This window comes from Myotis yumanensis, unplaced genomic scaffold (genome assembly GCF_028538775.1).
Source record: "Myotis yumanensis isolate MYYU_CA2020_CCGP unplaced genomic scaffold, mMyoYum1.0.hap1 SCAF_1, whole genome shotgun sequence".
NCBI classification, from domain to species: Eukaryota; Metazoa; Chordata; class Mammalia; order Chiroptera; family Vespertilionidae; genus Myotis; species Myotis yumanensis.
Window position 1 is genome coordinate 155,815,706 of NW_027223752.1, and position 12,073 is coordinate 155,827,778.

General features: G+C 36.2%; 1 protein-coding gene across 1 annotated transcript in view; it reads right to left on the bottom strand.

Annotated features, from left to right (window-relative positions):
• Window positions 1–4,851: 4,851 nt before the first annotated feature.
• Window positions 4,852–12,073, bottom strand: part of COL25A1 (collagen type XXV alpha 1 chain) — a 502,347-nt gene continuing 495,125 nt past the window's right edge. Inside the window, exon 38 of the mRNA XM_070433581.1 lies at window positions 4,852–9,895. Coding sequence (XP_070289682.1) covers window positions 9,893–9,895 — 3 coding nt within the window. The 3' untranslated portion in view covers window positions 4,852–9,892. The remainder of the gene's footprint in view (window positions 9,896–12,073) is intronic.

Genomic DNA, 12,073 nt, shown 5'->3' on the forward strand with positions numbered 1-12,073 from the left:
GTGTGTGGGGTGACCAGGCTGGCAGGGGGTCAGTTAGGAGAGATTAGGCTGGCAGGGGGTGCAGTGAGGGGTGACTAGGCCTGCTGGGGGGGGGGGCAGTTAGGGGCAACCAGGCAGGCATAATTGGGCTTCCCCCCTCCCTTCTTATATTTTTAAAAAGGTGATGAGTCAGGGAGAAAAATACTCTTTCTTTTTAAAAAATATTTTTATTGATTTCAGAGAGGAATGGAGAGGAAAGAAAGATAGAAAAATCAATGATGAGAGAGAATCATTGATTGGCTGCCTCCTGCACACCCCACACTGGGCATGGAGCCCACAACTTGGGCATATGCCCTGACTGGGAATGGAACTGTGACCTCCTGGTTCATAGGTTGATGCTTAACCACTGAGCCATGCCAGCTGGGTGAGAAAAATACTTTTTCAAAATTAATGAATCCTTTAGCCCTAGGATTAGACAAGATACCTTTAGTGCTGTGGCATTTTCAGAGCAGCACCGAAATTGTTAGATGAACTAAGAATAGAGTGAGAGCTAATTATGGCAGTAAGTTTAAAATGGCAAGTAGTAGAGAAAAATAAAAAAATAAAATGGCAAGTAGTGTAAAATATGTGACTTAAATAATTTCAGGGTAAATTATCTTGTCAAACACCTTTACGTAAATTTTTCATTGTTACTTGCTTTTGTTTGTTTGTTTTTAGTTTCTGAAGATAGAATAGTCTAGAAAACCCCACAGTTATTCAATATCTGAATGGCAAAGATATTGATATTTTGTCCATCTATCAAATATTTTAGCCATAGGTGAAGTCAACAACTATTTTTCTACAGTCTTGCCATCTCAGTATTCCTAGCTTCTCAGTGACTTGATATATTGACTCAATATAAATGTGGCTCACCTCTTTCCTTGTTCTCATATTCCAACCTCTCCTTTAATTTGCAAGTCAACTCATAGTTTCGTAAGAAAGGCTTGTTTCTAGTTGACTGCCTATTATGCACTCTGCTGAAAAACATTTCCCAAATGGGACTCTATGACTCTTGGACCTTGTCATTGCCTTTGAATGATAGATTTGGGTCAATACTAAAATCAGGCTCCAAGTCAAGCTAAGAAGTGAACCCTGGTACACCTAGGGTGGAGATATGCGAGGGGGTTGAGGATAGTAATGGAGATGAAAAGGGGGAATGGAAAGGAGTGCCAGAGTGAAGTGTTACCAGTGAAGACAGCTTTGAATAGAGTCACTCCTTGGAACAACTCCTGTGATAGGAATGCCAACTGAGCAACAAACACACTGACTGCTGCCTGCCTGAGCTATGGCAGATTTGGAAAGAGTTAGATCAAATAGTACCGTGGACTAGCATTTTCCAAATTGTGTTCTATGAAAAGTGTATCTTTTTTTCCTGATCCATAGACATTTCAGTTCATATTCTTTTAAATATTTTTTATTGTTCTTTTTTTTGGGGGGGGGCGCGGCGGGAGGAAAGGAGAGGAAGAGAGAAACATCGATCAGCTGCCTCTGCATGCTTCCTACTGGGGATCAGGCCTGAAGCTTGGGCATGTGTCCCACCTGAATCTAACCTTTGACCTATCAGTGCACGGGATGATGCTCAACCAACTGGGCCACACTGGCCAGGGCTCAGTTCATGTTCTTATATTTGATTACCTTAATTTGTGAAATACCTATTTCATAGGACATTTGTTTTCTGGAAAACACAAGTTGGTTCAAAAGGAGTGAGGAATAGTCCCCTAAATCTTGGTTGCTGTAACTATTTGGTGTTAATACTATAATTTGTAAGAAAATAGAAAGGAAAATGCTGATAGAATGATGTCCCTTATATTGAGGGATTACTTGTTCTGAGTTAATAGAATAATCATGCAAATTTTAACTTGAATTATATGCTTACTGTTGCATTGCATATTCTTACACTCAGTTGCTTATGTTATCCTTGGATAGATTTTTTCTGTATCCCTTTGGGAAATTGCTTTCATTCATTTGTTTATTGAACAAATATTTATTGAGTACCAACTACATTCCAGGCTTCATTGTGCTGGACATTAGGACATAAGACCTCTCTCTCTCTCTCTCTCTCTCTCTCTCTCTCAATGTCATGTAAAAAGTGCTATGATAAATGAAATGCAAGGTGCAAGTGTAGCATCTCAGATTTGAGGGTTTAGAGGAGGTTCCTCAGAGGTAGCAATGTTTAAAATTGAGACCTGAATAACAGGTAGGAATTATGGAGGTAAGCTGGGTTTTAGGTAAATAAAGGGTAAAAAAGTCATAGAGAGAAGGTCTGGAAGTGATAGAAAAGAGCCTGGTTGAAGAACTAAAATAAGTTCTGGTTGTCTAGATAAAGTGCAAGGGAGAGAATGATGGAAGGTAAGGATAGAGAAGTAGATATGGACTGAGTAGAGAAGGATCTTGTAAACCAAAAGAAGGGATTTGAAATTTATCCCGAGAAAAAGGAAAAACTTCAATTTAAAGAGTTTTAAGCAGGGAAAGATCATTCTGGCTACAGTGTAAGGCAGGACCAACTATTGTGAGACTTGCTACTAGAGTAATCCAGGGAAGAGATACAAGTTAAGGTTGTCACCATGGAAATGATATAAAGAAGATAGGCCTAAAATATATTGAGCCAGGAGAATCAGCTGGTCTTGGAGAGTGACTGGGATGATGAGGGGGAGGGTTGAGTCAGATATCACGGAAAAGTTTTGGTTTTGCCAACTACATGAATGGTGAAACCATTCCCTGACAAAGGGAGCACATGTTGGGGGGTGGGGGGGGGGCAGAAGACAAGTTCAGTTCTATACATACTGAGTTTGAGGATCCTGCTGCACATCCAATAATTGCAATCAAAACTGGAGTCTGGAGGGAGATAGGGGCAGACTGACAGTAACTTAATTCGTAAGACTTTAGAAGTTCACTTTGCGAGAGTAGTTTGGTGGAGTGGTAGAGGCAGAGCTTAATAGTGGATTGAGGAACGAATGGGAAGTGAAGAAATGTGAATATATAATCAACTTCCCAGAAGCTTGTCTTAGAAGGGGAAGCAGAAAAGAGAGAGGGCAGCAACTAAAGGGGCACATGGTATTGAGAAAATGGAAGATGCTTGAATATATTTAAATGTGTTTAGGACAGAGTCTGAAGAAAAGTTGATGGAACAGAACTAGATTCATGAAATGGAGGTGAGGCATTTGGGGCAGATGTTAGCCTTAAGCAGAACGAGATCATAAAACGCTTAGTACGTTATACCACAGTATATCAATGAAAATGGGGGACTACTGGAGAATTTTAAGCAAGGGAAAAGCATGATGAAATTTCCCCAAAGAACTGTTTTCGGTGAAGTAGGTTTTGGCTCATGCACTTGGCTTACGTTGAGGAATAGTCTAAAAACCTGCTGTTAGATTCATTGTAGGGGGTTTCCCTAAAAGATGATGCCCTCTATAAGAGTATCTCATAAGAAATTTCCTACCTATCAGTTTTGATTTTTTTGAGGTAGTATGTTTTCACATTATGATGTAAACATGTTATTGATTTATCTTTTTGTTATGAACACCAAGAAGCTCAGAGCCATACAATTTTATGTTATATGTTTTCATTATAACTTTCTTTGTGGTCTTCAACTTTATGTATGGTTTTCTTGATTATATTTAAATTTATATATTTTAATTTCTTTATAGGTGTTTTAATTTGCCTCAAATTCTATGTGAAGTGAAATGGGAGGATAAATTCATAACAAATAACACATGACTATATTTGCTCTCTTTGAGTCCTCCCCATCAGGGTGGGATACAGTATGAAGTGGAGGGGAGGTGGATAGTCGAGGCAAGGAGGTCAGTTAGAAGGCTCTTCTAAAAGTCCGAGAGAGAAAGGAGGGAGGCTAAACTAAGGCAATAGTAATGGAGATGAGGGGAAAGGGGTGGATCTGAGAGATGTTTAGGAGGTAGAGTGGAAGGGAATTGGTAATGAACTAGATGTTCCATGTGTGAGGGAATGGGTGGGTGAGGAGAGGCAGTGTCCAAAACAATTCTGAAGTTTCTGTCTTGGCTTGGACAGCAGGTGCGGATGGTATGTTCTCTATGATATGGAAGTCTGGAAGAGAACCAGGTATGAAGTGAAGATGGTGGGAGACAATCAGGTGGCCGTGCCTATAACAGTTGGTCTGGAAGTGAGAAGAACATCTGTAGTGGAGGTAGCAACGTGGTCTTTGTGGGACTGAATGTGCTTTCCTGGAGAGAGTGAGTGAGGCAGAGAAGGGCAAAAGCAAAAACAGCATGTAGGTCAGAGTCCTAAGGATCATCATCTAATGATCAGGTAGAGGAGGAAGAGCTGGCAAAGAAAAACAAGAAAGGAAAGCAAGAGAAACAGAGTATAGGGAAATGGGAACTAAAGGAAAGAGTGTGTAAGATGGTGGCCGTGGTCAAATGCATCGAATGCTACCAGTTAAGAGCGAGAAAGACGAGGACTGAATAGTATGCGCTTTCAGTCAGGACCTGTAAATAATTGGTGACTTGAGTGGAGATGTTCAGTCATTCATTCCCCAATACATGTCAGTGAATAGTGTGTACTACATTCTAATTGAATAATGATGACTGATCTGATGTGGTGGAAATAAAAGCTAATGGGGTGCAAGGAAGTTTAATCCATCAGGATGGATAATTATGGAAGAATTGTGACTTTGGAGGGGCATTACTACCTCAGAAACAGAGAGTACAATTTTTTTTTTTTTTTTTAGAAAATCATCATAGCTAGGTATGTGCATTAAGTTGAATGATGGTATTGCAATATTGTAGAAAAGTAGAATAAAATGACTTATGGACTGTGTTTAAATCAGAGAAAACAGGCCAAGGTATTCATGAACATCAATAAAGCTTTATAACAGTACAATTCATTACCATTGTTTGGATTAATACTGTAGTAATTACACACTTTGTACATTATGAAAATAAGTCATAAATAGTGTAAAAATAATTTTGAAGATCAACTTCTCACAAACTAGGAACCCTGTAAACAAGTTACAAAAGCAAATAAAGACAAATGAGAAACTGAACATAATGCAATTATCTTCAAACTGCAAATTGAAAACCACACGCTTCTTTTGATTCAGCAATGTCAGCAGGAGAAATTAAAATGAAACTGAAATAAGGAGTCAAACAGGGAGAATTCAATCTTTCAATTATTTACACTGCTGAGAAAAACAGGTTTGTGCCATATTTACAGTGACAACACACAACACATTCTTAGAATAATCAATTACATGAGACTGGCCAACAAAACATTAAGAAAAATATGCAGTATAATGCTTGCCAAAATATGTTTTCTGCATTTTCCTCTTATTTTGTATTCATGTGATTTTTTTGGCAATATAAAAATAGCTGCACATAGAGATGAACTTTAAAATGTAAAAAATACAAATAAAAATATAATATTTTCTAAAGGAAAATCAGATACATACACCTTTTAAAAATGTTATTAAGTTGCATGAAACATTTACAACAGTATAAAGAACATTCACATAAATGTCAATAATATGTAAGACATTCTTTTGTGAATCCAATTTATTGATGTTTCTGAGATATGGAGAATATCAACCGCATTTTGAGAAATGATGGTAATTTATTAAGTTATCCACAAATCATAACTGGTCAGGTTGAAAAAGTCTTCCTATTCCCAAAAGGACAGTTCTGTCAAGAAGCAGCACAGGAAATCTTATGCATTTAAATACATTAAAAAAATCAGACATGCCATTAAAACGTTTCAGTATTGTATTAATGAAAATTAAACCCACTAAAAATTTAAGTTGGAAGGGTATCTCTGCTATGGCATATAGTAAATCTAGTCATTGTGAAGTTATTTATTCAACAAACAGACCGAAGGCCAACAAAATCATCATTGGTCAATCATGTCAATTCCATTAGGAATGAATAATTTTAACAGCCAGAATCAAACACAGGTCATTGTTCTCAATTGTTATTCATGACAATATATGAATACGTTTCTCTGGTCTTAACTTTCTAGAGATAGCAGGGACTTTGTTTTTTTGTTTTGGTATAACTTGAAAATGTTCACTTTTGGTACTGTTAATTATTGATATTACTTGATTATCAAGAAATAGGAAAAATGCCAATATTGGCATATTTCTATAATGACAATATCACTCACCATGCAAACATAAATGACTTCTGAGAAAATCATACATAGGGCCAAAAACAGAAAAGAAAAGATGAAAAATGGTATTAACATTTTATGCTACAATAGTAACATTGAAAAAAATTTAAACCTTGGAAAATTAAGCACATTTTCCAAGTGATAAAAATATAAGCTACCAAAGACAACTTTTCCATAGCTACTGACATGCTGATCTGACCATTTTCCAAACTAGGAAAGGACATGTAGGATGAACTACTAGATGTATAAGTTCTTGCTGTCCCTTTAGAACATCATGTACAGGAAGTAAATTCAAGAACAGACATTTTTTTGGGAGATGGAAATTCAAGATATCCTCATGTTTTATATAAAATCAAATAAAAAAGAAAAACTCTCCAAGATTGCTTTTCATAATGAAAATAAAAACTAGAATAAAAATTTAGGCATATTTGTGTGTCAGGTATGCTATGAATGTATGCAGGCATATCTAATTCTGGTTTTGCCACACTTAATCAAATTATGTCAGTTAAAAGGTGAGAATGAAAGTTGATGAAAGGCATACAGCATATGACAAGAACATGTAAAAAGAGGATCCATGATCCAAGTAAGGAAACATCATCTGCAGGTTATACTGTTTTGTTTTACATTTAAAAAGACTAGTCATTGAACTATAATTACAACAAATTCATAAACATGAAAAAATAAAATCACACACTAACAGTTTAGGAATGCTATTAAACTGAGAAATGAAATCCATAGTAGAGTTGCACTGTCCATAAAGAAAAATAAAAGAAATACATCAGCACCAACATGAATGAAAAACAATTTTAAAGCTAAAACACATACCAATTTGGTATCCTTCAAAGATGCTTATCAGAAATAGAACCTGATTTTGACTTATTTCCATTGTGTCTTTCATGTGTTTTTCCTCAATCCTCTATTTAATAATATAAATTAAAAAGAAAGAAATCTTTAAGAAAAATATGTATCTGCCAACACATGTATCAGCAAACATAATTTATTAGTTCATTTGGCAATTATTTGATGACAAATGGATGGCTGAAAATATTTTAGGAACCCCAAATTTAAGATTATCCATAGTGGTTAAGACCTAGTAATTCCACTGAACAAAGAGGAGTGATAGCATCCCTTTGTTTGTCCAAAGAAAATAAATGTAATGGAAGTTAATAATTTTATTCCTTAATCATGGAATAAAAGTCAATGCTGTCAAATCAGAGCAAAACCCGATATACACATAGGACAGAACAATATTCTTAAAGGGCTGTATTTAAAAAAATTTTGTACATAAAATGATTATCTTTTGAGGTATTCTCTTTAGAAGCTGTGCAAGTTTTAAATAGTGATCCATCTTGATACCTGTTTATACTAAAGGAGTAAGAAAGATACATAGAATGAAATATAGCCACTAGATTTTTCTCAAGACAGTACTGTTTGTTTTCCTGAAAATACTGTAGTTCTACCTGCTTTAGTTCATTTTTCCAATCTATTTAAGACAAGTCGTTTCAGACATTAAACGATAATACCTCATCCTAACCATGTCATAGAAGAGATCATTAGAAAAATTCCCTCTATTGTTTTAAAATTGCCAAATTGGCTTCAGAGTGTGGAATGTTACTAGAAATGTGACCAATTAGATGGGTGTAATAGTTTGAACATCTTTCCAATATTGAAAACTTAATGGAAATAAAAAGAAGGCAATGTGTATAATTGAGCATTTGGTTATACAATATGAAAGAGATCATAAGGACCTTAGGATCCTTGTCTTATAATCATATCTTAATTACTGTCAGCCCAAGTCAATGATGAATTAGTTTCCCCTCTGGTGGTAACAACCTGTGCATGAAACTAGAAAATTTCCCACAAAATGGTGTTGAGTCCAGAGAAAAATTATATTGCCCCATGAGCAAAAAGTGACTACTCCTCATTGATGATGTTTCTCCTAATGGAACTCTTCCATGTAGAATAAGCCATTTCAAAACATGCTACCAACACTTTACTGTGCAAAGAAATGCTCAGTCTAATACAGCTAGGTAACTTTTGAGCAAGAAGATGAAAAAAATACTCTCTTAATGGCAACTATATGGCAACTATATTTCACAGCTTTCTGAGATCTCAGATTTGGTCTGTGCATAAGACAAACATTTAGAAATGTAAAAAAAGATAAAGAAATCTAAATATAGACAAAACTTATATCTAAGTAGAACTACAAAAAATAGAAATGAGTTAAATGTGACCAAATCTTGACTTTATCTTAAGTGATAATCACTATGTATGTTATATTCATCATATGAAAAAAAAGTCAAAAAGTACTGAAAAGAATTTCTTAACTTTGATACTTTACAATGACTGAAGTGAAAGTGGAGCTTCTTTTACATTCTCTTCAATTATTCATAACAAGAAAGAAAGTTAGTAAAATGTCATCTTGATGATTGGTTTCATTATTAGAATTTGAAGACCTTTCTTTAAAAAAAGTTCAAACAAATAATGGCAAAAGAGTTTCAGCTTAGTATTCCTTGGAATAAAAAAAGAAAGAAAAGAAAAAGTATTTAAAAGAGTTGGAAACATGTTCTCTTTCTAGAACTTTGCAGAAAATGTTTGAAATGGGCTCGATTTTGGAGAGAATGGAGGCTCTCACATCAGCTTCGGTAGAGACTGTGGAGTGAACCCCCTTCAGGACGTGAGATTTCTTCAGCAACCTGAGCTTCGTCGGGAGGTACACACCTTTTCCTAAGAAACAGGGGCTGCCGTTCCAAGAATCTTCTACTCCAAAGAAGAGCTGTATGTCTCTGTCGTTCTCCAAAAGCACCCATACTAACACCTGCTTGAATTCAGTTTATTAGAAGAAAAAGTCTGCTGTTCTGGGTGCTTGCATTTCTACACCTCTTTCCTACTTGGTCACAGGAGAGACAGCGCAGGATACTGAACCGGTCCTCTTTCCTGGTCTTCACTGCCAAGGGCAGCCCAAGGAAAACCGGCGGCACAACCAGCTCAACCCCTGGATATTTCAACCAAGGTGGCCACGTGAGCCCACAATACTGGAAGCTGTAGATCTGCAGTTGAGACTGCAACTCCCTCAAAATACAAGACCACTTGTGTGTGTGCTCTCCACCACTTTATCTCTTTTTGGCAATAAGCCATGGTGTAACCCCCTTGAGATGACAAAAGAAATAAAAGCTCAGATGTGATTGAAGGACTCAAGAGGCGTGCTAGCATCTGAAGGGGCACAACAGCAGGCAGGTTTGGCAGGGTCATGCTTTTTTAGTCAGTTTCAACGGGTGGTATGAACTCAGCGCTAACAGTGAAGGTGAGTAGGGATGTGACAATAAACGCTAACATCGGTCAGTATGGTACATTTTCATAGTTTTGAGTCCATATTTGGTCACAATTTTATGTAAACTATTTCATGGTCCCTTTTGTCCATGCAATTGGCAAGCCCAAAGTAAGAAAATAGCAAGAACAATCATTCTCTATCACTGATATGTCCATATAAATAGGCATCTTTACATAAGATAAAGAGATACTGATCTATATTTTTCTGCAGGCTTCTCACTAGTTTCACATGTTGCCCAATTTTAGATGTAAGCAAAGAAAAGACGGACATGTGTACTACTGCAAACAGGAAGAAGCAGCTATATGTAAACATATCTCAGACTTGTAAAATCTGCAATTTGATTTTCAACTATAAATATAAAGAGTGGACCACTATATACACAACTTCATGCTCGGAAGGTTAGTTTCATCACTGCAGAAAAACAAATAACAAAAAAGACAAATATATAGAATTAGTGGTCTAGGATAAAAATTCCAAATTAACATTTATTTTAAGAAAACGGGTAGAACCCTGAATAGAGTTGTTGTTTGTCAATCAATGAGCCAATCAATATGGGTCTTAGATATTACTTTTCTAAAACTCCAGTGTCATCAAAATTTCTATCCTAGATTCAACCCACATTTTCCTTTTGCCGCAGATAAGTTTCTGGTAAGTGTTTGTTTCAGTAACTATTCTGGGAAAGCAGAAAATTAGGATTTTTAGCATATATGTGCCACAGTTAAAATACACATGTTCTATTTACAAATTACATAGTCTTCTCTAAGCATTAAACCACACTGTGGAAAAGGCTGAGGATTCTGACCTCAGTGGCACTACTTACTTCACCAACACCTGACTCCTCCTGTTTCCTCTTTCCTTTTGTTAGTCTTGCCCTGCTGTGGATGATGGGCAAGGTAAACCAGCCTGCTAGCAGGTCCTTAAGCTGTATTACAGGTTCCACTGTGATCTAAAGTACCATAAATCTCTGGTTTCTCATTTTGAACAGCCATAATTTTAAGATTTTCCTATAACTAAAGTTAAGTCTGAGAGAACTGAGGGCCAATCATCTTTGAAGTATAAACTTATACAGCAGATCTTGGAGATGGTGACTTACTCAAAAATAAAAATCAACGAGGAAAGTAAAATGTCCAGTTCATTAATTAAAAACATTTGTTTTTTTCCAAGAAAAATAGATCCTACATTAGATGTACCTAGGAGAGGCTGGGAACGTTGTGATTTTTAGAGATGGAGTTCACTCTATGTTTATGCATGTCGTGTCCATGCCAGAGAATATGGCCAGTGTGGCTCAGAGGTTGAGCATCAATCCATGAACCAGGAGGTCAGGGTTCGATTCCCAGTCAGGGCACATGCCCAGGTTGCATGCTCCATCCCCAGTAGGAGGAGTGCAGGAGGCATCAATGATTCGCATCACTGATGTTTCTATCTCTCTCTCCCTCTCCCTTCCTCTGTGAAATCAATAAAAGCATTTTTAAAAATCTGTCATCTTGTTTTAGGAAGGTTCTGCTAAAAACTTGTTAACTTTACCTGGAAAAATAAGGTTTAGTAAGACATTAAAAAATACGAAAGCTGTAAGTATTTTTCTGATTAAATAGTTTTAATCTCTAGATGGGATGGATACAACTTTAATGGTCTGTATTTTCTTAACCATAAATGCTGCCATTTACTCACTATATGAATTACACTGTGAACTGGTACATCATTATTCTTCAAAATTTAGAAAACTGAACTATATCTAAAAGGAAAAGTAATTTAAACAAAGATCAAATCATTTTTGCATAAAAAAATTATTAGAGAGCAGCATAACCAAAGGGACTTGTTCATTAATCATAGCGATTTATGTGGCCACCTCAATCTGAATTTTCAAACATTTACCACTATGCTCCGGAGGCTAATAAACAATAATGCTTAAAAGGGGGATCCACATAAAACAGGACTACAGCCGAAACCGGTTTGGCTCAGTGGATAGAGCGTCAGCCTGCGGACTGAAAGGTCCCAGGTTCGATTCCGGTCAAGGGCATGTACCTGGGTTGCGGGCACATCCCTGGTAGGAGATGTGCAGGAGGCAGCTGGTCGATGTTTCTCTCTCATCGATGTTTCTGACTCTATCTCTCTCCCTTCCTCTCTGTAAAAAATCAATAAAATATATTAAAAAAAAAATGAAACCATTTCCTCTAAAAAAAAAAATAAAAAATAAAATAAAACAGGACTACATAAGGAATCTACTGGACATCTTTTAAAAATATTTAAAAAACAATTTTATTTGACTAAGTGTATTTCAGATAGCTAAACTGACTACATAAGAGATTTAGAACATTCCATTTTTTCTAACTGTTTTACTCTTTGGGGAGGAGGGTGTTGAGAGAGGTTGATCCCAATGGTTTGTTTTTGTGTGTGCTGGGAGTGTGGTAAGCAATACTGAGTTTTATCACTGAATTATTATTTTTATATGATAAGATGTGAGATTTAAGAAATCCTTGCTCTTATGTAGATCATGGTATCTATTCTGTGGAAAAATGAGTACTTAAAAGGGAAATATCTGATTTTCTGATGCCAGACATATTACTATTAGGACTGGCCTTTTTATGAACT